We start from the raw sequence: 24750 nt of genomic DNA on the forward strand, positions 1-24750 counted from the left end.
CTATTTCGAATGGATATGTCCCTTTGTTATGCCACTGCTTGCGATGAGCAAATAAGAACATTTGACTCGGTTTGGTTCTGCATCACTTGTTAGCGCGTATTAATGTGTAATCTATCGGTGTCTTCAGTTCGCACATTCGGCGAATAGCGTTTGGAGAGTGCGGTGTTTTTAGCACAGAGAACGTATTATATAAAGACTCCATTTTATTTCTTGCCTTTCGCCGTTGGTTTGTATAATGACGTGCATCTGCTATTGCTTGTACACTTTTAGCGGCAGGTCATATAGAATAAATACGAAGAGAAAGAAACCTTACATAATGCAGCGCCAGCTTTTCGCTCATTCTATACGGGCATGCAATTGTACTCCGTGTGATTTCTTCTCTTCTTCCTGATTCAAGCACGAGAGAGCAAGCGTTTCTGTCACGTTTGGGGAGGAGTACGCTGAGCTGGGCGTGTTGGTGTACGCTTAGAAGGAAACCAAACAACGCTTCAGACGTAACGAAGTAAACACCACCGACACATCCCTGTCACTTGGTGTGGCTCTCCTTCCACTTAGTGACCATCTGAGTTGTGAATCGGTGATTAATGGAAATCAGCAGTAAGTAGCCTGGCCTTTTAGTGAGTTAGAGATTTTAACTTTACCTTCAGTATTTCCATCAGTTGCGTGAACTTATCGTGCGAAAAATCGGAATACGGAGTGTTCAGGTATCCAAAGTGGAAAATTCCTTGGTCCCACAGGCTGTTCAAGTGGCCCTTTGCAGCCGGGTCAGAGAGAATTTCGTCCATTTCTTCAAATGCGCTGAAAAAGGAAGCAAATGAAAATGCTTTTTAAATCCAAGTCTTGGCCAGTAATCTCCGGATGCAGAAAGCAGACTTTTCTGGAACACCGTCTGCCAAAATACGAGGAGGGCTTTTTATATTTATCTATAACGGCTGTTATCGAACGTATGAACATCGCCATGTGTCTCTTATTGCAAGCATCGTAAAAGTAGGAATAAAACCTTACCTTGCCTGCAACGTGCACGCGAGAACTTTGCGGGCCTGCGTCTAAACTTCTAATACGAACTTCTAATTTAACCTTCTAAACTGGAAAACACATGACTACGTGGGCCAACTTTCTGTCAAGTGTGACAGCAGCATAAGCGCACCGATGTATCCGCGAATGAAAAATAATTGGTTTACAATTATGGGCGAAAAAACGGCACAATCTGAATCTTCTGACAGTCCAAGAAACAAAATGGCTACGAGCATCGTCAAACAACAAGGATATTGCGTTATTTCGGGCCCCCCATATAACCACGAATCAGCGCTGACTCGACCGCTATCCAGTTATTCAAATAAAGCTCAGCAGTACACGGAGTCCCACCGGGCCACGGTGCGATTTCACCGACCACTCACTGGTAGTCGAATCCGGCACCGTACTCGGTGTTCGTGTGCCGGGCGGCGCTCTCAACGAAGTGGCGAAAGTTCTCCTCGAAGGGTCCGCTCAGCTCGTTCAGGCCGTTCTTCTGCAGTGAGTCGAAGAACGTGAAGTCGCACAGGCCGTCCTCGGGCAGCGCCATGCTCCGGTTCAGCTTGGTGCCCACAGTGCACACTAGGGCACCACGCAGCGACGGACGTGCTGAATGAGCCGGAACTGAATTTGAATAGCAGGGCCAAGTCAACTTGCAATTGCAGTGCATTTACCGCTCTTTTCCACACACATGTCAGCGTTAAATACGATGATATATTGTTCACATACAATGGCCTACTGTTCGTACAAGAAACGCAGATCAAACAGGCTAGAAAAAGTGAGAAACACACAAGGACAGATATGCTGAAAATATATGCTGAAAAGCTGCAAGAATAGCATCTTGGCGCTATTTCGACCTTATATATCCTTGAGTAATGTAAGCAATTGGGGAAATAAAATAATACATTTACATATCTCGCTAAACAAGAGAAAAAAAAACGCACGTATAAATATACAAGACACCTGCAAATACAGCTGCAGTAGATGCTTTGAAATTCTCGAAAACCAAATGACAAATAAAACAATACTATTTGTAGGACAGTGAACAACGAAAACAATTTGAACTGAAAAAAAAGCAGCATAGGAATCCGGGATGTTAGTAATTCAGTCTAATGTATCAGTGCAAGTGTATATATCATTTGCATGCTATTGAGAAAGAATAAATGACACAGTTATATAACATGTCAGGTATTAAACCTACAAAACTATTTCAGGACGTACGACAGTCATGCCATTCAACGGTGCTGCTCGGCGACTCTTATTAAACAATCGGATGGTTCAGAACAAGTTCGGTGGTTCTCAACGGACTGAGTTGAATTATACTTTTTTTTCCTATATTCAGCGGACACTTATAATAGCAGTACCAAAGAAATAAGAAGTCAAAGTAATGAAAATAAAGCTTTGAGGTGCTTCGCTGGAGCCATGATGGGATGACGTGAAACTATAGTGTGTTTCACTGATAGGTGACACAAACAAGGGCATTAACACGTAACCATGAAATGTACAGAGACCGTATCCACTTCGTTCGTATTTTCGTGAGGACAGTAAATGACGCTCATAATGTATATATAAGTTATCGTACTTTTAGACACCAAGAATGCCTGGTACGTGCGTATCTACATTCGCTGCCTGTCCAGTCTTTCTCGGAACGTGTTCCTTTTCATTCGTTCTCAGCGTGGTGGTCGGAGCGCTGACATATTTTACGCTGTTTACTTCGATGGTGAAGGTTTCTGCTTTATCACATGCTGTTTTATCAGACATCTCAGAATATTTTGTTAACTGTAGGCTGCGTACGCACCAGTTGTCGAGATTAAATTTCAAGTCGACATCACTTCAACGCTATGCAGGATCGAGAACTAGGCCAGGTTAGGTCTCATTGTGGGTGCACATGACACCAAGGTTGACTGAAATCGGTCAGACAGAAGCGGGCGCGGAGCCATTTTATAGAGCTGGAATTTTCTTGTCGCACTCGTGTAACTGCTAACCGGCAGGCGCTGAGTATGATTGGCGTAACTAATCGAGCAGGGCTGAGTTATTCTTCCAGCTAGAACATGTTCACCCAGCACGGAATACTGAAGAAGTGCAGGTAAATGTGGACGTGTCGAAGCAGGCGATTCGAAGCCATGAACGAATAACCAGACGCTCTCTCATATATGCCAGTGTTTTAGCGCAGCACTGTACTGTTCCCACGTAACCGTTACCGCTGCGTCATACCTCAGCTGCATATGTGTGCGCAGTAAACCCCGTGGATGCGTAGGTGATGGCTTATTGTATCAACAATTTCAATTACTCGTAGGTGTCTAGCCCTGAAGTTTCCCACAGTTTATAGCAGCGCCATGACAAAGCACAGTAAGCGTAGTAAGCAGAACTGCAAAGACGCGATTGTGATTCACGGTACACTTGGGAATGCTAATCGAGAGACGAGAGTGCCTGAGATCGGCAAGTTTTGAACAAGCCTCGGGCTGTGACACTCGAACAGCGATGAATATTGGGAGCATTACTTTGCCGTTTTGAAGGTTGTTTCGTTTTCTTCGCAACTCTAGTGCGGCAGGTGTCGGCAACGCTGGCGTGATAAAGGAAAGAGTGGCAGCGTCCTCTGGTCGGTGCAGGGTGCCTATGGAAGGTAACGCTATGACAAACTACACTTTATAGTATTTCGACGCAGACTGCCGCTACAATTTTCGCTCGACTGGAACCAGTTCGTGGCAACAATTCAGTTCTGGCTGTTCGACTGAAATTTCTAACTGCAGCCGCGTGCGTGAGTTCATGTGCACGATATTCTCGTTCTTGATCAGAACATCCGTAGTACTGCCATGTATACTTCTGTATTTCTCTTCTTTTGCGCTTATCAAAACGCCAGTTTCATCAGGCTTCGTCTGCGAGCTCTGTAAATGTTTAACTGCAACATCCACGTGAGATTTTATGTGGTATCAGTGTCTTACCACGTGTTGTTGCAATCATGTTGTTGTCCCTGTTGTATCTGCATCTGTGTCGAATGTATAAGACGACAACAGAAGCTTTTTAACCAGAGTATTCGACAAAAGCGCGAGGTATTGTTGCCTTCGTTGTTACTGAACCAAAAATTAGGATCATCTTAATGGCCAGACTGAAAACCATACGCTTTCTTGCTTTTGGAGACGGCACGTCATTATCAATGAAATGTTTTTCTTTTGGTGTTATATTTCGTTTTCTTTTTCTTTTGGTCCCATGCTCAAAAATGCATTTACAATTAGGGGTACGCTATGCACGTAGCACATTCTGGAATGGCAGAGACCACCTTAGCTTGAATCTACAACGCAGAATAGAAAGGACGGCGGCGCGAGTGGTTATTTATTACTAGTACTTTTTTTATTAATACACGCACAACATACATACAAACAAGATAAGAAATAAAAAAAGGTCGCATGGTAGCTTAACAATGATTGAAACCTATTTCAGCGCACATGGCAAGTAGTTGTTAGAGACGCAAACTCTTTATTACATAACGAAACTTATGTGAAAGGCCTCGATGATTTCGCGTTATCTCTGATTGACATGACTAGCCAGTATGGTTGTGTTGTGAAAGTCATGATCATAGCCGCATGCGCTGCAGCGTGCTTCCAAATAGGAATGGGTGGATGCTGTTAACGAATACTTGTGTTATCTTGGGGCGCCTGTTAGTACAACGGTCATTTTGAACCACATAGGGTTTATATGACATCATCATCGTCGCCATCATTATCATCATCAGCCCATTTTTATGTCCTCTGATGGACGAAGGTCTCTCTCAGCGATCTCCAATTACCCCTGTCTTTCGCTAGCTGATTTCAACTTCGGCATGCAAATTTTATTTTGATAGCAATTACACAGACACTCTCGCCGTCGCCGTCAACGTCGCCGTGAGTTACCGTACATATTTAGTTATATATGTGTGGTATATGTCATGCCATGCTATATGAGATACGGTATATGCAGGTTATATGCCACACCACTCTATCGCTAAAGTTACCCATACCAGGCTTTAGATTCTTGGCAAAATTATTCATCGGAGTTTTGAGAATGGCAGCCTACAGTCAAGTGTCGTGAAACGCCGACAGCGCATGCCTTTTCTCTTGAATCTTCTAAGATTTAAATACTAAAAGCGCGAAACAATAACAGAGCTTGAACTTGAAAATGATGTAAGATTATTGGCGTGGCTGTGCACTACCTCCGGGATCAGCCCAGGAATGAGGTCTGAAACCTACCCGATACAGAAAAATGGTGGTAAAATGGGTAATAAAGAGTTGGCATTAATTAATAAACATCAATGAAATTGTCCGATAGCAGGATTCAAACTGAGGACCCCTAGTACAACTGCTCGTTTTTACTGTAAAAGAGTTAGGTAGGGCAAGAGGCAGTGACCATAGGTCTGTGACGTCTAAGATTGCTCTCGACTGGAAGAGAGAAAGAGCAAACTCAATCTAGAAGAAACATTACAACCTAGACGCACTAAGGGAAAAGCAGAAAAATTTCGCCTGGTGCATTTAAACAAATATGCAGCTTTAGAACAGGAAGATCAAAATATGATCGTGGCAATGAAAGAAACCGTAACTAGGCCGATATGAGGGACAGCAATTGAAATTGCAGTTAAGGAAGCAGGGAAAACAGTAGGTAAGCTCTCCCAAGCATGACATTTTTAACTCAGGAGCTTTGAACTGTCAAAGCGGATAAACAAACTAAAGTTAGCTATTTTCGAAATTTTATTGTCGCAAAGATTGAAAAAGCAGTAAAATAGGGCCGTAACATAAAATCAGTGAGAAGACAACTTGGCATAGGACAGGGCAAGATGTATGCAGTGGAATATAATCAGGGTAATGTCTCAGCAATTTCGATGATATAGCAAACGCATCGGAAGAATTTTATACTGATCTATACAGTAGCCATAGCAACCACGCAGCCTGCATTGGAAGTAGGGATGAAGAGGATGCAAAGGCAAAATCAATCAACACCCTGTAACTCGCGAAAAAGATAGGAGGGCCTTCTAAGACATGTGCTGGGGGAAAGCGGCAACATAAAATAGAATAAAAGTCCATTTACGAAACGATCGCGGTGATATTATGCTTGAAAAGCTTGTGACCTTTTATATGCAATACCTAACTACTTGAAGTATAACAGGGAGCTTGAAGAATGCCAACGTTATACAAATCCATAAGAAAGGACGCATTAAAGAATTGAAGAATATTAGGCCCATTCGCTTGTTTGCAGTATCGTATAAAATATTTACCGACGTAATTTACAAGAGAATAAGGGTAAAACGCCACTTCGATCAATTAAGAAAACTGGCAGGCTTTAGGAAGAAATATTCTACAATGTATCACGTCCATATCATCGATCAGCTAATTGGAAAATCTGTGGAGTAGTACCAACCTCTCTACACGGTTTTCACATATTATGAAAAGACATTTGATTCAATTGAGATACCAGCAGTCATGGAGGCATGGCGTAATGAAGGAGTACAGAAGGCAGACGCGGCTATCTTGGGATATATCTACAAAGATTCCACAGCTACATTGCTTCGCCTCAAGAAAAGTAGAAAACTGTCTTTGAAGGAAGGGATAAGGCAAGGAGACACAATTTCTCCAATGCATTCACTGCGTGCTTAGAGGAAGTATTCAAGCTCTTGGACTGGGAAGTTATATATATATATATATATATATATATATATATATATATATATACTAACCGATATGAAGTTCGCACGAACTCTTTCTACGTCTACATAATATACTTGTATACTGGCGCGCGCGTTCGTGAGCTTGTAGCGCTCGAGTGCGTACCTACTGGGTGCACTCAATTATTGTCAATGCATGTAGAAGAAGGGAACGTAATTTAGAACCACCTCCGCATTTGAGAAAACGGAGTGCTAGAACAAGAAGGTACGAATACCAGCTCTATTTCGTACACGGATCTTCAGCGAGCGTTAGCCATCTGCAGATATATGTTGTAAGTTCAATTCCTCGCAGAACTGTGGGAATTTTCTTGTTTATGTGTAATTTTCTCGCGATTTATATTGGCATTACAAAGACTGCACTGACGGGAATGAGAACTGCCAGTGTAGTGAGCCAATAACAGCAATTGCTGTAAAGAAACCGTAAGTACAGGCAAAAGCTGGTTCGCTAGTAGTACTCGTCTTCCCTTTCTGCTGGCTTCAATTTTACACCCTTGCAAACAGCCATTTCGCCTGTCATTGTTGATATACGTCTGCCGGCTTCCTGAGCTTGCAGCTGCGCAGGCACAACGACGAGCGAACAAGAAAGTCACTTACTGGGACTCGTGGGCCGGGTGTGCTTCGTCGTGACCTTTTCGGGTTTTTTCGAAGCCACGCTCGTCGCCGGCTCAGCGTCGAGGGCCGCGGTCCTGGTCTGCGCCTTTGCCGTCGTATGTTTTCTCGGTATGTAGCTCGGCTGGATGGTGCTGGTTTCCTCTTCAGTCGTGCTGACCGCCCCAGGCTGGCGGAAGGCTGCGGTGCGAAGCAGATTCACGGAGTGAAAAATGGACGAACCGCAGCCGTGGCCTAGTGGTAGAGGACCCGCCTTGGCTGCGGGAGGTTTTGGGGTCGATTTCAACCGCCGCCGGGCACACACTGGTTCAAATGGGTACAAGCGTACCCCGGCCTGGCGCTCGGCTTCCTTCAGGGGTGATACGCTTGGGAAAGGAGCCCGCGCCCTGAATTCCCGTCAAAACCCTCGTCAGCACAGAAAAAGATGATGTTTGGGCCGCTCCCATGGCGGCCATTTCCCATGTGGCGCTCCAAGCACCTATTGAGGTGGGAATGCCTTCGGGTTGAGGACAAACACCTATTCCCAAGCGTTGAGGTCCCATAATGACCGAGCAGCAGGCCGGGAGCGCGCTTGTACCTATTTTACTGGTAGGTACCCGGCGGCAGCCCTTGCCACCCAAAGGCGAGGCGGATGCTCTTCAACAAGGCCGTCTGTGGTTGGACAAGAGGCGCCCAGAGACAAGTCCTGAAATCTCTACCGGGCCCTCTTTCTAGATGTGAACCCCCACGACAGCCGAGCACCAGGCCAGGGGAGATATCTACCCATTAAAAGAAGTCGGTGGGTTCCCGGCGGCACCGGAATTTGAGAACTCGGTACCTCCCGCATACGAGGCCCATGCTCTACCGCTAGGCCACCGCTGCGGTAGAGCACGGACAGACAGACAGATAGATACTGCTCCTGATTTGGGATGTTAACCTGCGTCACCTTGGTATACACACCACATTTATTTGACCTAAGTGAACTTCATCTGCTGTCGCATCGGTTCTTTCCTGTCTTTACACCAATCACACAGGCTCCTCGTGCTTATATCTTGCTTTGCCTTATTAATCACTGTTTCCCAGGATCTTCGCACAGACATGCAAATAGATAGATATATACTGTATACTATATTTATACAATATATATACAATATAATATAGTTTGTATATACAATATACTGTGTTGATATTGCCTTCTGTGCCTCCCCGCGAAGCACCCTGGCCTTCACTACTCCTAACTGACCATGATTCATAATTAGCGCTGTGAAACAAACGACATGGATCGCTCTGCTATATCGAAACGTAAATGTCATCGTGATACAACGAAGTAATAAAGGAGAAGTACCACTATCGGAGAGCAAGCTTACATCTTAAAACGATACCAGAATCCCGCGATATTCTGAAATTCTCGGCGCCGGCTGGCATCGCTGGTTTGTGGGACCAATAAACTTATATTACAACTTTACTATACAATTACCCGAAATAGAGACATATGTTCAATATATATGTCTCACTGTAATGATACAGCAAAAGAATACGAGGAGCATGTTAAATCCTTTTTCCGCAATCACCGGTGTCTATTGCATGCGCGTGACTTCCTCAAAGGCTCCCAGTTACTTGCTTATACTGAAATTGACTCTTTGGTGTGCCACGATTACACACCGCTATTCAAATTATATTTATTTCATCAGTATATCTCTTCTCCGTGTTTTCTTCAGCAGGTAGGCCAGAGACGTGCATTTCGAAACAAATGAAAGTATGCTGTTAATAGCGAGAGCGAGTTAGTATAGGTAATATTCGCGTAGTATGATCGTAGCTGTTTAGTTGTCCTGCACAAAAGTTCCACGGGTCCGCTTAAAAGACGCTGTATATAACCGGATAGAGACACTGAGGAGAATTCTTGCTGATATTTTTATAGCATCACAGCGGCCAGCGATGACGTCACCGCATGCCTCCTATCGTATCCAGTCTCCACACAATCAATCCATGTGGTTCTCTCTTCGGAAATTGGCATCGCCTGCGCAAAGCGAATTCCTTAGACACTGCAAATTCAGCAAGCTTCTACCTCGGAAAGACAAAAAAAGCATTACTACACTCATGAGATCGATATTTACTATCTTACATACATAAACTCCCCTTGCTACGTGGCACGTCCCACTATAGACCGGGTGAGTAGCCGTCGCACTCCGCTAAATAGTCAAAATTGGATATGAAGCCTCTAATCACAAGCTTCAATTCTCGTGTTGCAAAACCACGCATTATTACAACGGGGTGACACAGGAGGTTAAAACCGTATCCCCCATTTATAAAACGGCTTCCATATTTCGTAAATTCAACATTTTTTATGTTGTGATCGTCAAAAAAAGCATACAGATATTGCCAGAAGAGAAGCACACGTTATTATCGAGGCTGTAGTTTGTACCATAGAGGTTTTTACAAAAACTGCTAGAGGCCGGGAACTTAAGCGCGATATGTACACTGTAAGAAAGGCCTATGAAAAAAGAAAACGGTCAAAAAGTGTGGCAATTCTGTAACCTAACTTTCCTGTTTGCTTTTGGTTTTTGTTTCTCACTTTTCCTGTAGTTTCACTAACATTTTCTTTTGGTGGTCCTTTTCGTTATCGTACAAAAAAAAGAGTTTACTACGAGTAGGGAGTAATTTTTACTTCTCTCATGACTGCATCTTTCACGGGGTACGGAAAAGTATAATTCTGGGACGCGGTTGTAATTATTTGTACAAATACAGATAATTTCACGACATAGAAGATAGGAGATGGGACAAGACAATTGGCGACAAGGCATCCGACACTGCGTGAGACATCCGGGAAATCCCTCTACAAGTTCGTATAGCTGCGCTCTGAGTGGCATGACTCGACCGTCAAGCAGCTGCATCCTTCTCATAAATTAAGACCAATTGGCTCATGCATATTGCCACGCGTCTTCAAAAGGGGCTAACGACGTTTATTGGGAGCGGCTGGGCTCTGGCGAAAACGGCGGCGAGAGGCAACTATCGAGCGGGGCGGTTAGCGCGCACTTCTTTCTTCTTGCGCCTCTGCGCTTGCCCTATGCCCACTACTACAGGTGACATTTCCCCCCTTCCTCGGAAAGAGCATCGGCTCGATACTCAAGAAGTGGTGTGGGAAAGGAAAAAAAACAACAAAAAAATAACACACGCTCAATGAAGATGCTCGCGCACAGAACACAGCGAGAGCTACAGCAGCGTAGCTAGAAACAATTCTCTACCTCTCTAGAAACGAAGAGGTAAGTGCATTAGGTGCAAATGGGCGCGTAAAAATCACTAACGCGCAACGTAAGGCTTCATGCGTACGACGTGAACTACGTTAGAACTAGGTGGTTGTCGGCGCCGTGTTTGCGCCGCACTGTCTGGAACGACTTCATAGTTCACGTCACTAATGCGGCGCAGCACTTTGTACGGGCCAAAATACCGGCTGAGCAACTTTTCACAAAGGCCACGGCGGCGAACAGGGGTCCACACCAACACTTGGTCGCCGGGACTGTAGCGCACTTGCCGGTGACGGATGTTATAGCGCCGTGCATCTGCGTGTTGCTGCTCACCGATGTGCAGCCGCGCGAGCTGGCGAGCCTCCTCAGCGCGCTGAGCAAATTCTTCGGCGTCAGTAGTTAGGTTCTCGGCGTCGTGGCACGGAAGCATAGCGTCCAGCATCGTCTGTCTGTACTTCGCGGCCGTAGACAAGGCGAAATGGTGTGAAGCGCGTTGTTTCTTGTACGGCGGTATTATACGCGAAGGTCACATAAGGCAGGATACGATCCCATGTTTTGTGCTGGACGTCGATGTACATAGAGATCATGTCTGTGATGGTCTTGTTTAATCGCTCCGTAAGGCCGTTGGACTGCGGATGGTAAGCGGTCGTCTTTCGATGCCTGGTGTTGCTTAGTTGAAAAATTTCGTCCGTGAGCTGTGCCGTGAACGCCGTTCCTCTATCTGTGATAACAGTGGCTGGGGCACCATGGCGCAATACAATGTGACACATGAAGAACTGCGCTACCTCAGAAGCCGTGGCTCGTGGCAGCGCCTCTGTCTCGGCATAGCGGGTTAAATAGTCAGTGGCGACAATCACCCACTTGTTGCCTTCGGTTGACAGAGGAAAAGGCCCAAGAATGTCCAAGCCGACTTGGTCGAATGGCTTATGAGGTGGTTCGATGGGTTGCAATAACCCGGCGGGCTTTAGGGGTGGTGACTTTCGTCGCTGACATTCACGGCAGCCTTTCACATACTGCTTGACGCTTGCTGAAAGTCCGGGCCAGTAATACATCTCGCGCACTCTAGCAAGCGTTCGTGAGGAGCCGAGGTGGCCAGATGTAGTCTCGTCGTGGCAAGCGAAAAGAATATCGTCCCGCAAGTCTTTGGGAACTACTAGGAGGTAGGCTCGATCATTCGGGCGGGCGTTCTTCTTGTACAGCACATTATCTCGTAGACAGAAGGACGTCAAGACGCGACGTAGATGGCGTGGTATGGTTGCTTCACGGCCCTCTAAGTGGTCGATGAGAGGTCGAATTTCAGCGTCGTCACGCTGCGATTTGACCAAGTCTGACGTAGTAAGGGCGCCCAGGAAGCCGTCGTCGTCCTCTGACTGTCGACTGACAGATTCGGCGGGAGCACGCGACAACGTGTCGGCGTCTTCGTGCTTGCGGCCAGACTTATAAACTATGGTGACGTCGAATTCCTGTAGCCGCAAGCTCCACCGTGCCAGCCGTCCTGAAGGATCGCGTATGTTCGCCAACCAACATAGAGCATGGTGGTCTGTCACCACTTTGAAGGGACGGCCGTAAAGATAAGGGCGAAACTTCGTGATCGCCCAGACGACCGCGAGACACTCTTTTTCTGTAGTAGTGTAGTTCGCCTCGGCACGGGACAGCGAGCGGCTAGCATAGGCTATTACTCGTTCAATGCCGTCTTGACGTTGGACGAGTACTGCGCCAAGGCCGATGTTGCTGGCGTCAGTATGCACCTCGGTGTCAGCCTCTTCGTCGAAATGTGCCAGGACGGGTGCTGACTGCATGCGTTGGCGTAGTTCAGCGAAGGCTGCTTGTTGCTCATTCGTCCAGGCAAATGGCGTGTCATCCCTGGTAAGGCGAGTCAGGGGTTCCGCAATCTTCGAGAAGTTGTCGATGAAGCGGCGATAATACGCACACAAGCCCAGGAAGCGTCGGACGGCCTTCTTGTCTTCAGGAAGAGGAAAAGCTGCTACAGCGGCAAGCTTGTCGGGATCGGGTCGAACTCCTTTGGCGCTGACGACGTGTCCGAGAAACTTGAGCTCTTCATAACCGAAGTGGCACTTCTCTGGTTTAAGCGTGAAGTCAGCCGATCGGAGCGCTTCTAGCACATGCCGCAGGCGATGAAGATGTTGCTCAAATGTTTCAGAAAAGACAACTACGTCGTCAAGATACACAAGGCAAGTCTGCCACTTCAATCCAGCGAGGACAGTATCCATCATTCGCTGGAAAGTTGCTGGGGCTGAACACAAACCGAAAGGGAGCACTCGAAATTCGTAAAGGCCGTCGAGAGTCACAAAGGCAGTTTTCTCGCGGTCTCGTTCGTCTACCTCGATCTGCCAGTATCCACTTTTCAAATCGAGTGACGAAAAGTACTGGGCACGCCGCAGTCTATCTAACGAGTCGTCGATACGTGGCAGTGGGTACACGTCCTTTTTAGTTACGTTGTTGAGCTTCCGGTAGTCGACGCAAAAGCGTAGCGTTCCGTCTTTCTTTTTGACAAGAACGACCGGAGACGACCATGAGCTGTTGGAAGGTTCGATCATGCCGTCTTCAAGCATCTCTTGTACTTGCGTACGAATCGCTGCGCGTTCCTTTGCCGACACGCGGTAAGGCTGCTGGTGTATCGGGCGTGCGTCGTCGCATGTGATGATCCTGTGCCTTGTAACCGAAGTCTGGCGTACCTTAGACGAGCTTGCGAAGCATGCCCTGAATTCAAGCAAGAGCTCGTGCAGTGCTGCCTGTTTGTCGTTAGATAACTCGGAATTAATTTCGACGGTGCCCAGTGACTTGTCAGCCGGCCTCACTGGTTCAGGGGCAAAACATTCAGCTACGTGTTCCACTTCTTCGGCAAATGCTATCGAAGTACCGCGGAAGAGGTGTCGATGCTCGTTACTAAAATTGGTGACTAGCAACTTAGATCGGCCATCACGAAGCTGTAGCACACTCCTGGCCGCACAAACACCTTGTGTCAGTAGATGCGCTAAGTTACTTTCTGCGACCACTCCACCTTCGCGCATTCCACCGCACATCACTTCGACTAGAACACTGGCTCGTGGAGGAGGCGTAACACTTTCGGCGGAAACACGTAGCGCGTCATCACGTCGTTTGTCGTCGTTTGTGTCGATTGCTTGGTCGGCTGAGAAGGTGACTACACCGCCCCGTAAGTCAATAACAGCGCCGTATTCCTGCAGGAAGTCAACTCCGAGAATGACGTCGCGGGAGCATTCGCGTAGGACAAGGCAACTCGCCACGAATGTCGATCCTCGAATTCGAACTCTTGTCGTGCAGGATCCCAGTGGAGTAACGACGTGACCGCCAGCCGTACGAATCTGCGAGCCATGCCAAGGGGTAACTACTTTCTTCAGAAACGTCGCCATCTTCCCGCTTAATATAGAATAGTCCGCTCCGGTATCCACTAAAGCGCTAACCGCGTAACCGTCGATCACCACCGGTATGTCGAGCGAAAGCCGGTCATTCCGTTCAGTTGATGGCGTACCGGTACCCTTGTTTACTCGCGTCGATCGGAGGTCTTCAGCGCGTCGACTGCCAGCGGCCTCGCCCCCAAAGGTCGCTGTAGTTAGTTTTCCCGGCGGGGACTTGGCGACCGTCCGCTCGAATACCGCTGGGGCGATGGTGAAAATCGCCTTGGCGACGGCGATCGTGACTGCCGCCCGGTAGGCGGTGGCATGCGTTGCTGAGCCAGATAATCCTCAATGTCCCGAGGTCGTTGGCCCAGTCGGGGTGGCGGCGAATAGGCGGAAAAGCCCCGCAACCCGAGGCGTCGGTATGGGCACTGGCGGTACAAATGATCTGCCTCACCACAGTGGAAACACAGAGGACGGCGATCCGGAGTGCGCCAAACCTCTGACTTCCGAGGGGGCATGCGTCGATCATCGGCGTAATGCACTGGTCGCTCTTGCGGAAGCACAACCGGAGAAGCGGCATGGAGAAACGGTGGAGGCGTGCGTCGTTCCTCGATGTATGGCACCGGTTGGGCTGGTGGGAGTGCAACCGGATGAGCGGCCTGAACAAACAGCGGCGGGGACGAAGCAGGCTGTCGCAAGACTTCTGCGTAGGTCGCACGGTGGTGTACAGAAGGTGCAGGCGCGGTGTTAGGAAAAGGAACGGTGGACCGGAGCGCTTGGTTCACTTCATCTCTTATGACACTCGCAATGGAGCTCACCGTGGCTTGTGGGGTGCCGTAAACCTTCAGTATCTCTTCGCGCACAACGGTGCGGATGAGGTCTCGAAGGTTGTCATTGTGGCTTCCGATGGCCGTGGACATGTCCGTAGTCGCGTTTACTTGCCGCTCGTAAAAGTTAGAGCGCTGCTGAAGCATCTTCTCCATACTGACCGCCTCGGATAGAAATTCGGCGACAGTCTTCGGAGGATTGCGCACCAGACCAGCGAAGAGCTGCTCCTTCACCCCTCGCATCAGGTGACGCAACTTCTTGTCCTCGGTCATTCCAGAGGCGCGTCATATCTTCAACGAACGCGGTAACGCTTTCGTTGGGAAGCTGGACGCGGACCTGAATTGCTCGTTCGGCTCGTTCGCGGCGATCAGGACTGGCGTAAGTATCCAGTAGATGACGGCGGAACTCGCGCCACGACGTCAGTTGCTCCTCACGGTTTTGAAGCCATGTACGCGCGCCGTCCTTGAGGCAAAAGTAGACATTCCTACGTTTAGTCACGTCGTCCCATTCGTTGTATTCGGCGACGCGCTCGAAGTCGGTCATCCAGTCTTCGACGTCTTCGAAGATGTCGCCATGGAACGACTTCGGCACCAGCGGGTTCTGAAGTGTATACCGGTTCGTCATTGCACGTTCCATACCGGTTGAGGTAGTCTGAAGCACTACGGTGTCTTCAGGGGGCAGTCCCCGGATCCTGCGGCTGGTCCGATGGACGGGGGTATGGACTAACACAGGGCTGGTGCTTCTGCTCCCAGGAGGAGTCTGTGGCATGAGTGAGAAATACCCAGCACCTCCACCACTTTGCCACGCGTCTTCAAAAGGGGCTGACGACGTTTATTGGGAGCGGCTGGGCTCTGGCGAAAACGGCGGCGAGAGGCAACTATCGAGCGGGGCGGTTAGCACGCGCACTTCTTTCTTCTTGCGCCTCTGCGCTTGCCCTATGCCCACTACTACAGGTGACAATATGAGAGGTAGCTGCCTGCACTTTATTTCTGGCGAAGCTTATGTTAATGAGGATAGCAAAAACACGTCGAAAGCTCATTTCGCTCACAGTACTGGCGATACATTTCCAAGTGTTTCGTATGGAGAAGGTTTATGTTAAACTCAACAAAACTGCGTCTTTCAGCATAATCACAAAAAAGTTATTTTTTGTTATAAATCAGAGCATCTCTGTTTCTTGCATTTAAAAAACATTGTAGCAGGAATAGAATTTTTTTTCTGCGTTCTTTCAGTTTTTTCTCAAGTATGCAAGCATCAAGCATGGCGGTTCAGTCAAAATGATGCAAATAGAAGTATAAAACGCGCATTTGCCTAAACATTGTCCTTTCAGCATCAAGCAGATTTGCGACTTCGGAGGTGGATAATTTTCGACCAAGCATTGTGTTATGAATGCAGCAATTCGATCGCAATAATGGCACAAGTGGCCAGAAACTAACTGCCTAGCTCTGTTTAGAAAACCATGATCGCTTTGAAATTTATCAAGATATAGAGTAATAAATAACATCACATGAACGTTCGATGCTACAAGCGAAAGATCGCACAAGCCAAACATTACTCCCGTTGTACAGCTAACATGTACCAAACATTACTCCCGTTGTACAGCTAAAAAATTCGTAGCCCCAGACGTCCCTCTAGTAATTCTTGTCAGAAACTATTATGCCTTGAACGGCTTAGCTACCGCGCTGAACTGTGCTTCGCGAGACAAAAGGCGAGCGCCGGCGGTGAACCCCATGGCTTAAAGAATCCACACGAAGCGAGAAGATCCATGCAGTTTTATCAGCGTCTTTAATGCGAAGCCTTCTTTGCCAGGCACATTGCGGTAGGTAGGCTTCTTTGACATATCGTTTCGGGCCTCTTCAATAAAAGTTATTGGCTCCATCAAGTACCAGGTACTAATGTTTCCTTTTCCCGGATTACAATAAGTTTGCCGTCATTATGTCGCCGTCATACATGGTCGTCACTTTCCTCGTCGCCTGGCTACTGTCGTCACACATACGCTCAAAACACAGGCACACTATTTCTCGCCTTACACCAACATTTGTGTCCGTCTGATGGCTATTTGCAGAATCCCAAACAATGCTGGTTAGCGAGCAACGTACAAAATGCTCAGCATACCAACAATTCTTAAAGTGCATTGTATCTGCGCAATTTTTGAGCGCCCTGTCTGGGAATCGGAGCGTCCGTATAGTCTGCAAACGCAGACCAAGGGTGGCTCTGCGCCGCGGTTTTATTACAGCGGCTGCATCACAAAGAAACTTCACAAAACTTTTTTTTTCATATTCAGCATTGGAAAAACGAATACGTACTATTTGACATCGCTAGCGTCGTGACCACGAAGGCCAGTAGAATCATGAGTGGCGCGGAGTAAACGACCCATTTGGGTCGTGGGCCCCGGCTGCGTCTGAAAAAAAGGTTCGAATAAAAAGCACGGAGTATAGGGTCCGTTCGAAAGCTGCGTTCACACGAAAATGATTTTTTTTTTATGCAAGCTCCTGTGCTAGCTGAACACAATCAAACCAACCCGCTGTGCTGACGTATAGTGGGTTTGGCGTTGCGCAGCTAAGCCCCAGGGGGATGCCAGATGAAATCGTGACCGCGGCGGCCGCATTTCGATGGGAGCTAAATGCAAAGATGTCCGCGTACCGTGCACGCTGAGGAACCCCCGGTGACTAACATTTATTCGGAGCCCCCGACTACAACTGTCGTCACAATCATATCGTGCTTCGGGCACGTAAAAACGTAGAATTTAAATAAACGGTTTCGGTGCCCGTGCACGAAGCTGCTAGTCGCGCTTAAAGAGGTCACGCTATTCCATACCGCATGCACACTCGGCCAATGCTTAGGAACACGCTCTTCGTTTAAGAGTTGCTTTATATTTATTTGAACGATTGATAAACCCTGCCTAAACATCACAGTTCCTTTTTTTTTTGCTATTTGCGTGATTTCTTTTTCTTTTTGAGACTGGTGTTGAGCCTTGCTAAGATAAAGCGAGTGAAGCCGTGCCATCATATAGCATTAGGAGTAATTTGCAGGTAATTGTTAGGCCACTTCCGGAAATATTGCAACACGACGATGCGCGGTACGCAGGGAGAGGCCTTCGTCCTGCAGTGGACATAAATATAGGATGATGATGATGATGATGATGATGATGACGATGATGATGATGATGATGATGATGATGATGATGATCACAACGCGTATCTCCAGGTTATGACCTATGTAATTTTTAACGACTTACTGACAGCCTTCTCTACTAGCTGACAAGAATGAGATTAAAATACAAGTAATTCTGACCAGAGGAAGCCCTAAGACCTCAGTATCCTGACTCGTCAGCTATGGTAATACGTGATCAGTCGTACTAACCACGTTATGCGGGTCCGCAAAGTGTGTACGATGCTCTAAATATATATGGAAATGAACAAATAAGTATATTCTGCCACAGGAAGTAATTAAAAACGTGAAAAAAATCGTAATGCTTTCAACACTGCGGAAACCGTATCGTACTTTATTAGGCGAGGTTTATTTCTCACGGTATGCAGACATATTTGCATACAGCGATTTTTATTTTTTCGTAATACAGTGTAATGCTAAAAATGTTTCAATTGCCTGGTAGCATAGGATACATTTTATCATGCCCTCCTACTACGCGATTGTATATTTAAGACCCTATTTAAATTATGAACGATACGAAGGGCAACCAGGGAGGCATTTTTTTTTGTCTCAACCATATGAAGTCATCAGTTTAAGTTACTTCATTTGTAGTGTAACATACCAGTGCCTTAAGGCCATTCAAATTTGGAAAAAGGTTCCTATTCAAATTTTTCACTTCCGGCAATTTTCTAGCGGGAACTAAATTAATTTTTTCAATCCTTCAACCACTGAAAGTGGTTGAAGGATTGAAAAAGCTGATCAATATGGTTCATCGATGTCCTTCTTACATGAACTTCCTGCCTATGAATTATATAGCATTCAAATTTTCTTGCCATTCCTTTCACAACTGGTGAAATAATTTAATTGATAACGATTATTCGTTATTCTTGTTGTACATCTTAATCTGATAGTCTGATTTTCTATGCAAAATAAGTGTCATGGGTTTATTGCAGCAGGAATATACCCGCCATTTTTTAAATAAAAGCTAGCTCCAATCCTACTGTGTATCCAGAAATGAGTTTGATCGCTATTGTTTCCTTGCCTGACTGCATATTTTATTCGATCTTTCAATGTTTACACAGACATATATTAAATTAAAGAATTAAAGAATTATAGATCCATTAGCTTGCTTTCAGTATTGTATAAAATATTCACCAAGATAATTTCCAATAGTATCAGGGCAACACTTCACTTCAGCCAACCAAGAGAACAGGCTGGCTTCAGGAAGGGATATTCTACGATGGATCATATCCATGTCATAAATCAGGTAATCGAGAAATCTGCGGAGTACAATCAACCTCTCTACATGGCTTTCATAGATTATGAAAAGGCATTTGATTCAGTAGAGATACCAGCAGTCATAGAGGCACTGCGTAATCAAGGAGTACAGGAGGTATACGTGAATATCTTAGCAAACATCTACAAGGATTCCACAGCTACCTTGATTCTCCACAAGAAAAGTAGAAAGTTACCTATCAAGAAAGGGGTCAGGCAAGGAGACACAATCTCTCCAATGCTATTCACTGCATGCTTAGAAGAAGTATTCAAGCTCTTAGACTGGGAAGGCGTAGGAGTGAGGATCAACGGCGAATATCTCAGCAACCTTTGGTTTGCAGATGCCATTGTCCTATTCAGCAACAATGGAGACGAATTACAGCAAATGATAGAGGACCTTAATCGAGACAGTGTAATAATTGGGTTGAATATGAATATGCAAAAGACAAAGATAATGTTCAATAGCCTGGCAAGGGAACAAGAATTCAGGATCGCCAGTCAGCCTCTAGAGTCTGTAAAGGAGTACGTTTATCTAGGTCAATTACTCACAGGGGAGCCTAATCACGAGAAAGAAATTTACAGAAGAATAAAATTGGGTCGGAGTGCATACGGCAGGCATTGCGAAATCCTGACTGGGAGCTAACCACTGTCGTTGAAAAGAAAAGTGTACAATCATTGCATTCTACCGGTGCTAACATATGGGCCAGAAACTTGGAGGTTAACAAAGAAGCTCGAGAACAAGTTAAGGACCGCACAAAGAGCGATGGAACGAAAAATTTTAGGACTAACGTTAAGAGACAGGAAAAGAGCGGTGTGGATCAGAGAACAAACGGCGATAGCCGATAGTCTAGTTGACATTAAGCGCAAGAAATGGAGCTCGGCAGGCCATGTAATGCGTAGCATGGATAGCCGGTGGACCATTAGGGTTACAGAATGGATACCAAGAGAAGGGAAGCGCAGTCGAGGTCGGAAGAAAACCAGATGGGATGATGAAGTTAGGAAATTTGCAGGCGCAAGTTGGAATACGCTAGCGCAAGACAGCGGTAATTGGAGATGGCAGGGAGAGGCCTTCGTCCTGCAGTGGACATAAAATATAGGCTGATGATGATGATGATGGTGATGATGATGATGATATGTTCGCCACCTATTAGTAGGGCTGAGATTTCAATTCAAAGGCCTCGTTTCTTCTACTTCCTTCTGCTTCGCTATCCGTCAAATAGATTTCTCCAAAACTTTCGCTCATAATAGTCGCTCAAGTTGAACGGCTGTTCAATGAATTTGTCATAACACGTCTTCCATGTTATGCGGGCACGTTACGCAACATTAGTGACCCTTCTTCCGCAACGCCAATAAGAAAGCATCAATATTAATAGCTGTGGGACTAAACTCGCCCTTTAGAGCTGCAACTATGCATGAAAGCGGCACTACGCATGTGCTTTTTTTTCCTTGGTTTTTGTATAATTATTTTTTTTTACTGTGCTTGAATGAGTTACTGTTCCGCGTTGTTCATGAATATATCAGAAGTACTCCCCTGAATAAAAGTACACAGAGCTGGAGTTCCGCTCTAAAGGTGATTTCATTCTGCGCATATGAATGCGCACGCCGAAAATTACCTCCCGGACAAGTCTACCCGTCCCAACACCTTCCCTGCCCTAGTCGACCCTTTGATCGTGTTGGTATTGACGTATACGGACCGCTACCATCCACTCCGGCAGCGAACCGCTGGATTATTGTTGCAGTGGATCACTTGACCCGTTATGCTGAAACGGCCGCTCAGCCGACTGCCACCGCCCGCGACGTTGTATCGTTTCTGTTACGCCATTTCGTTCTGCGCCATGGTGCCCCTCGCGAACTCCTGAGCGATAGAGGCCGAGCCTTTCCTTCCGATGCTTTGAAGGCACTACTCGATCAATGCCGAATCATTCACCGTACAAGTACAGCGTACCATCGGCAAGCTAACGGCATGACAGAGCGATTCAACCGTACTCTTGGTGATATGCTCTCAATGTACGTCGCCTCTGATCATTCAAATTGGGACCAAGTTTTCTCGGGCTTACCGAGCTCGGGCTTACCCGAAAGCCCGGGCCGGGTAGAGCAGTTTTTTCACGGGCTGGGGCCGGGCTCGGGCACGGCGTGTGCTTTTTGACTCGGGCCCGGGCCGGGCTCGGGCTTTCTGGTGGTGCGCATGTAACGTGCAGCGAGTTATTCTCGGGCCTCTCAACTCTGAAAAACATGTATTTTTCGGTCTCGGGCCGGGTTCGGGCCGGTTTAAAGCCGGGCTCGGGACGGGCTCGGGCCTAAGGTAAAGGGGTGGCGGGCCGGGCCGAGCGGGTAACGTAGAATATTTCCGGGCCCGGGCCGGGCCCGGGTCTCTCCATAAAAGTTTTGATCGGGCTCCGGCGGGCCGCCCAATGTAAAAACGGGCCCGGGCTGGGCTCGGGCTGCAAAAATCGGCTCGTGCAGTGCTCTAATGCGTACAATACTGCGGCCCAAACAACTACTGGATTTTCCCCGTACTTTCTCCTATATGGACGAGAACCATCTAATACGTTCGATACAGTTCTTCTATATAAACCTGATGCGTCTGAAAGTACTCCGTTATCTGAAACAGCTCGACATGCTGAGGAATGCCGCCAGCTTGCCCGCTCTTTTTCCACCGAGGACCAGTGGCAGCAGCAATCCCGTCAACCTGCTGACCGTTCTCCACCAACTTTTTCCCCTGGCTCTCTGGTCTCTCTTCGGGTACCCGTTACGACACCCGGCCTTTCCGCAAAACTTGTCGCAAGATACGTCGGACCCTACCGCGTTCTGGAGCAAACGTCCTCCGTTAATTACCTCGTGGAGCCCCTCACGCCATCGACAGACCTGCGCCATCGCGGCCGCGAACTTGTCCACGTCTGCCGCATTAAGCCGTACTACGACCCAATAGTAGTGTCTTCGCCTTAAGCCGCCAGGATGGCGCGTTTTTCTGCGCGCGGAGGGTGATTGTAATGAAAAAGAGTAGCTTGCGCCTCAGCGGCATCGCCACCGGCATGAGCTCGTGGTTGCTGTCCTTGGCCAAACACTTGTGACTGCTCCCCGTTCGCCTGCGTTCATTGCTAATAAACCTCTTAGCAGTACCTTCAGTGAATTCCTTTGAATGTAAATTTTCCAACGCACTCGGCATGATTGAGTATGTGTGCATGAACATCGATGAAATCTGAAGTTTTCTTTTTTTTTTTTTGCCAAGCCTGTCGCCCATGTACTCTTGCTTACAGGCTGGCACGTACTCTGCAGTCAGTCAAACAGAAAATGTAGCTTTTATTAGTGAACAGTAGCGCCCCTGTCACCAGTAGGGAGAATCCTGCCCACCTTCTGTCTTAGTGAAGCTCGAGAAGTTCACAGGCTTTATGTTCTGCGTAAGAATACCCAAAATTGATTGATAGAAATTATTTTCGTTTACTTACTCACGTGGACGTGACTCATACGCTGGGAGGATTAAATGTAAGCGAAAAACAGGCGTAACATTAAGGTTATAGCTTTCTGCTGCTTCATAATCATTGCTAATGCATAATACCTACCCGCAGCAGTCTGTGCGATGGACTGATCTGTGAATAGAAAACATTTGTTATACTTTTCCGACTCATCCAAGTTGCTAAATTGAAAAATACTTCGACTTCAAAATAATAAAATACCTTCAATTAGTAATTTATTGTGTCACTAAGAGACCAACAAATAATGACACATAGCTAAAACTTGAATAAGACTTCTGTTGCGAAAGCACCACCCAACATCAACACGCAGTATCTAGTCCGAACATGCATTTGTTACAGAAGCCTAGTTCAGTCGATAATTGAAACTGACGATGTAGTCTCCTTCAACGGGCTTAGAAAGCAGCGGCAAATGAAACAATTTAAGAAATTGAAACAAACATTTGGATTCTTGCCTGAATTATCTTTGCGTTTTCTAAAGTCATAATTATGTCCTGAAATACCTGGCGTACACTGTATGCTTTGCCTGGTGACGTCACACGTGAGAAAAGAAATAAAGACCAATCTTCTAGAAGACAAACACCAAGAAAAACCAACGGATAAAGTTATGGAGCAAAAAAATTATGGCATGGCTCTGTGAGTAATACTTATTTGTTGCTGTCTCAGAGGGAGGTTGGTTATCTTTCATACGTGATGTAGGTCGGGGTCACAGGATATGTCCCTTCATTTTGGGTTGTTATTTTAGCGGTTTCGGTTATCCTAGATTTAATCCCTCTGTAATATCGCTATTTATTTCCTCTTTATACGCGACATCAGCAGACGAAACACATATAATTATAAATGCTTAATTCTCAGTTAAAGATAACTGAAAGTGAGCGATCCGCTGTACCTCTCAGTGTCTTTCATTTACTGTTTTTCGTACTGGTCGGCATATTTGCCGTTGACGTACATGCACTTAAAAAGGAAGGCATGCAATGGTCTACCGGATCTCTGTGTTCATATTTGCATTGTTGTATTCGCCAGCTGGGAGATCACAGGCAGAGGCCTTCGTCCTGTAGTGGACATAAATATAGGCTGATGATGACAATGATGATGATGATTCGCCACTCATACATCCGCCATAGCACGTATGACTGCCTCACCTGCAATTTCTAGTTGCTCCTCAGTTCCCATCTCTGTTGACAAAAGGAAAGAAAGTAAGGTGAGCATGAACATGGGCGCCGGTATCGACAGTGTTTGAAATTTCAGTTTTGAAATCTGTATATCTTTTTTCTTTAGTGTTGTTGTTGTTTACTCTATAAAACGAATTGTTTGTCTCAGTGCCATTTTTCTTTTTCGTTGTGGCATGTGTGCAGTCGCCTGGCCATGCAGCACATCAGTTGTAACTAGTGGCACTGGGTCCTTTATACGCTTCTGTACACTGCATTAGCAAAACTTCAGCTGTCCCTTGCGTCTGGAGTGCAATCGAGGTGTGAGCATCACATTGAAGTGTTCTTCTTACAGAGGGTCCCACTGCACACTATAAAAAGCACTGCTTCCGCATTTCGACAACAAATGACCGACGCAATATGATATCGCAATGTCAGCGCGAAGTGTTGTTGTGTGAGCGCTGATTTAACAGTAAAGCGCACAAGAGAAAAATGTGCCCTCTATACTTGGTTGCAACCTAAGCATTTCAGTTCAAGCTCCACCCATAACATTGGACTGCATCTGCTCTCCACGCAAATAGCTCCCGAATACAGGAATATGAGAGCTACGGTGTTCGACAGCCGGCCCTCTTCTGCCAGCAGGGGCCCTATAACGTAAAACAATTCCAATCTGTTTTTCTTCCAAGCTCCTGACGTCAAACTTAAGTAACCGCAGACGCAAGCATCGGGCGGTGACTCGCAGCGGTGTTTGAACAGGCCAATGAAACGCTCTCCTCGTTTATAGAAGGTCACTTTTGTTTGGTTTCAAAGCGAATAGCATTGCTATTCTTGACAGGGTTTTCGCACCTAATTGGTTGACTAGAGGCGAGAAGGACGGGGAAGTGGTGAGGTTTGTAGGTGAGGCCGGACTAGCGCAGTGAAAGTAGATAACTGATGAGGAGGGTAGTGCCGGCGTCTGTGACTGGCCCGTTT

At 46.7% G+C, this 24750-nt stretch overlaps 1 protein-coding gene across 1 annotated transcript in view; it reads right to left on the reverse strand.

Moving 5' to 3' along the window:
* The window catches only part of LOC119431736 (uncharacterized), a 182981-nt gene extending 159178 nt beyond the window's left edge, over positions 1-23803 (reverse strand). Inside the window, exons 1-4 of the mRNA XM_049658015.1 lie at positions 23773-23803; positions 7295-7489; positions 1398-1635; positions 642-798 (exon numbers count right to left, since the gene is read on the reverse strand). Of these exons, the coding sequence (XP_049513972.1) occupies positions 642-798; positions 1398-1635; positions 7295-7489; positions 23773-23803 (621 nt within the window). The remainder of the gene's footprint in view (positions 1-641; positions 799-1397; positions 1636-7294; positions 7490-23772) is intronic.
* Positions 23804-24750: the final 947 nt, after the last annotated feature.

Source organism: Dermacentor silvarum, chromosome 10 (genome assembly GCF_013339745.2).
Source record: "Dermacentor silvarum isolate Dsil-2018 chromosome 10, BIME_Dsil_1.4, whole genome shotgun sequence".
NCBI lineage: Eukaryota > Metazoa > Arthropoda > Arachnida > Ixodida > Ixodidae > Dermacentor > Dermacentor silvarum.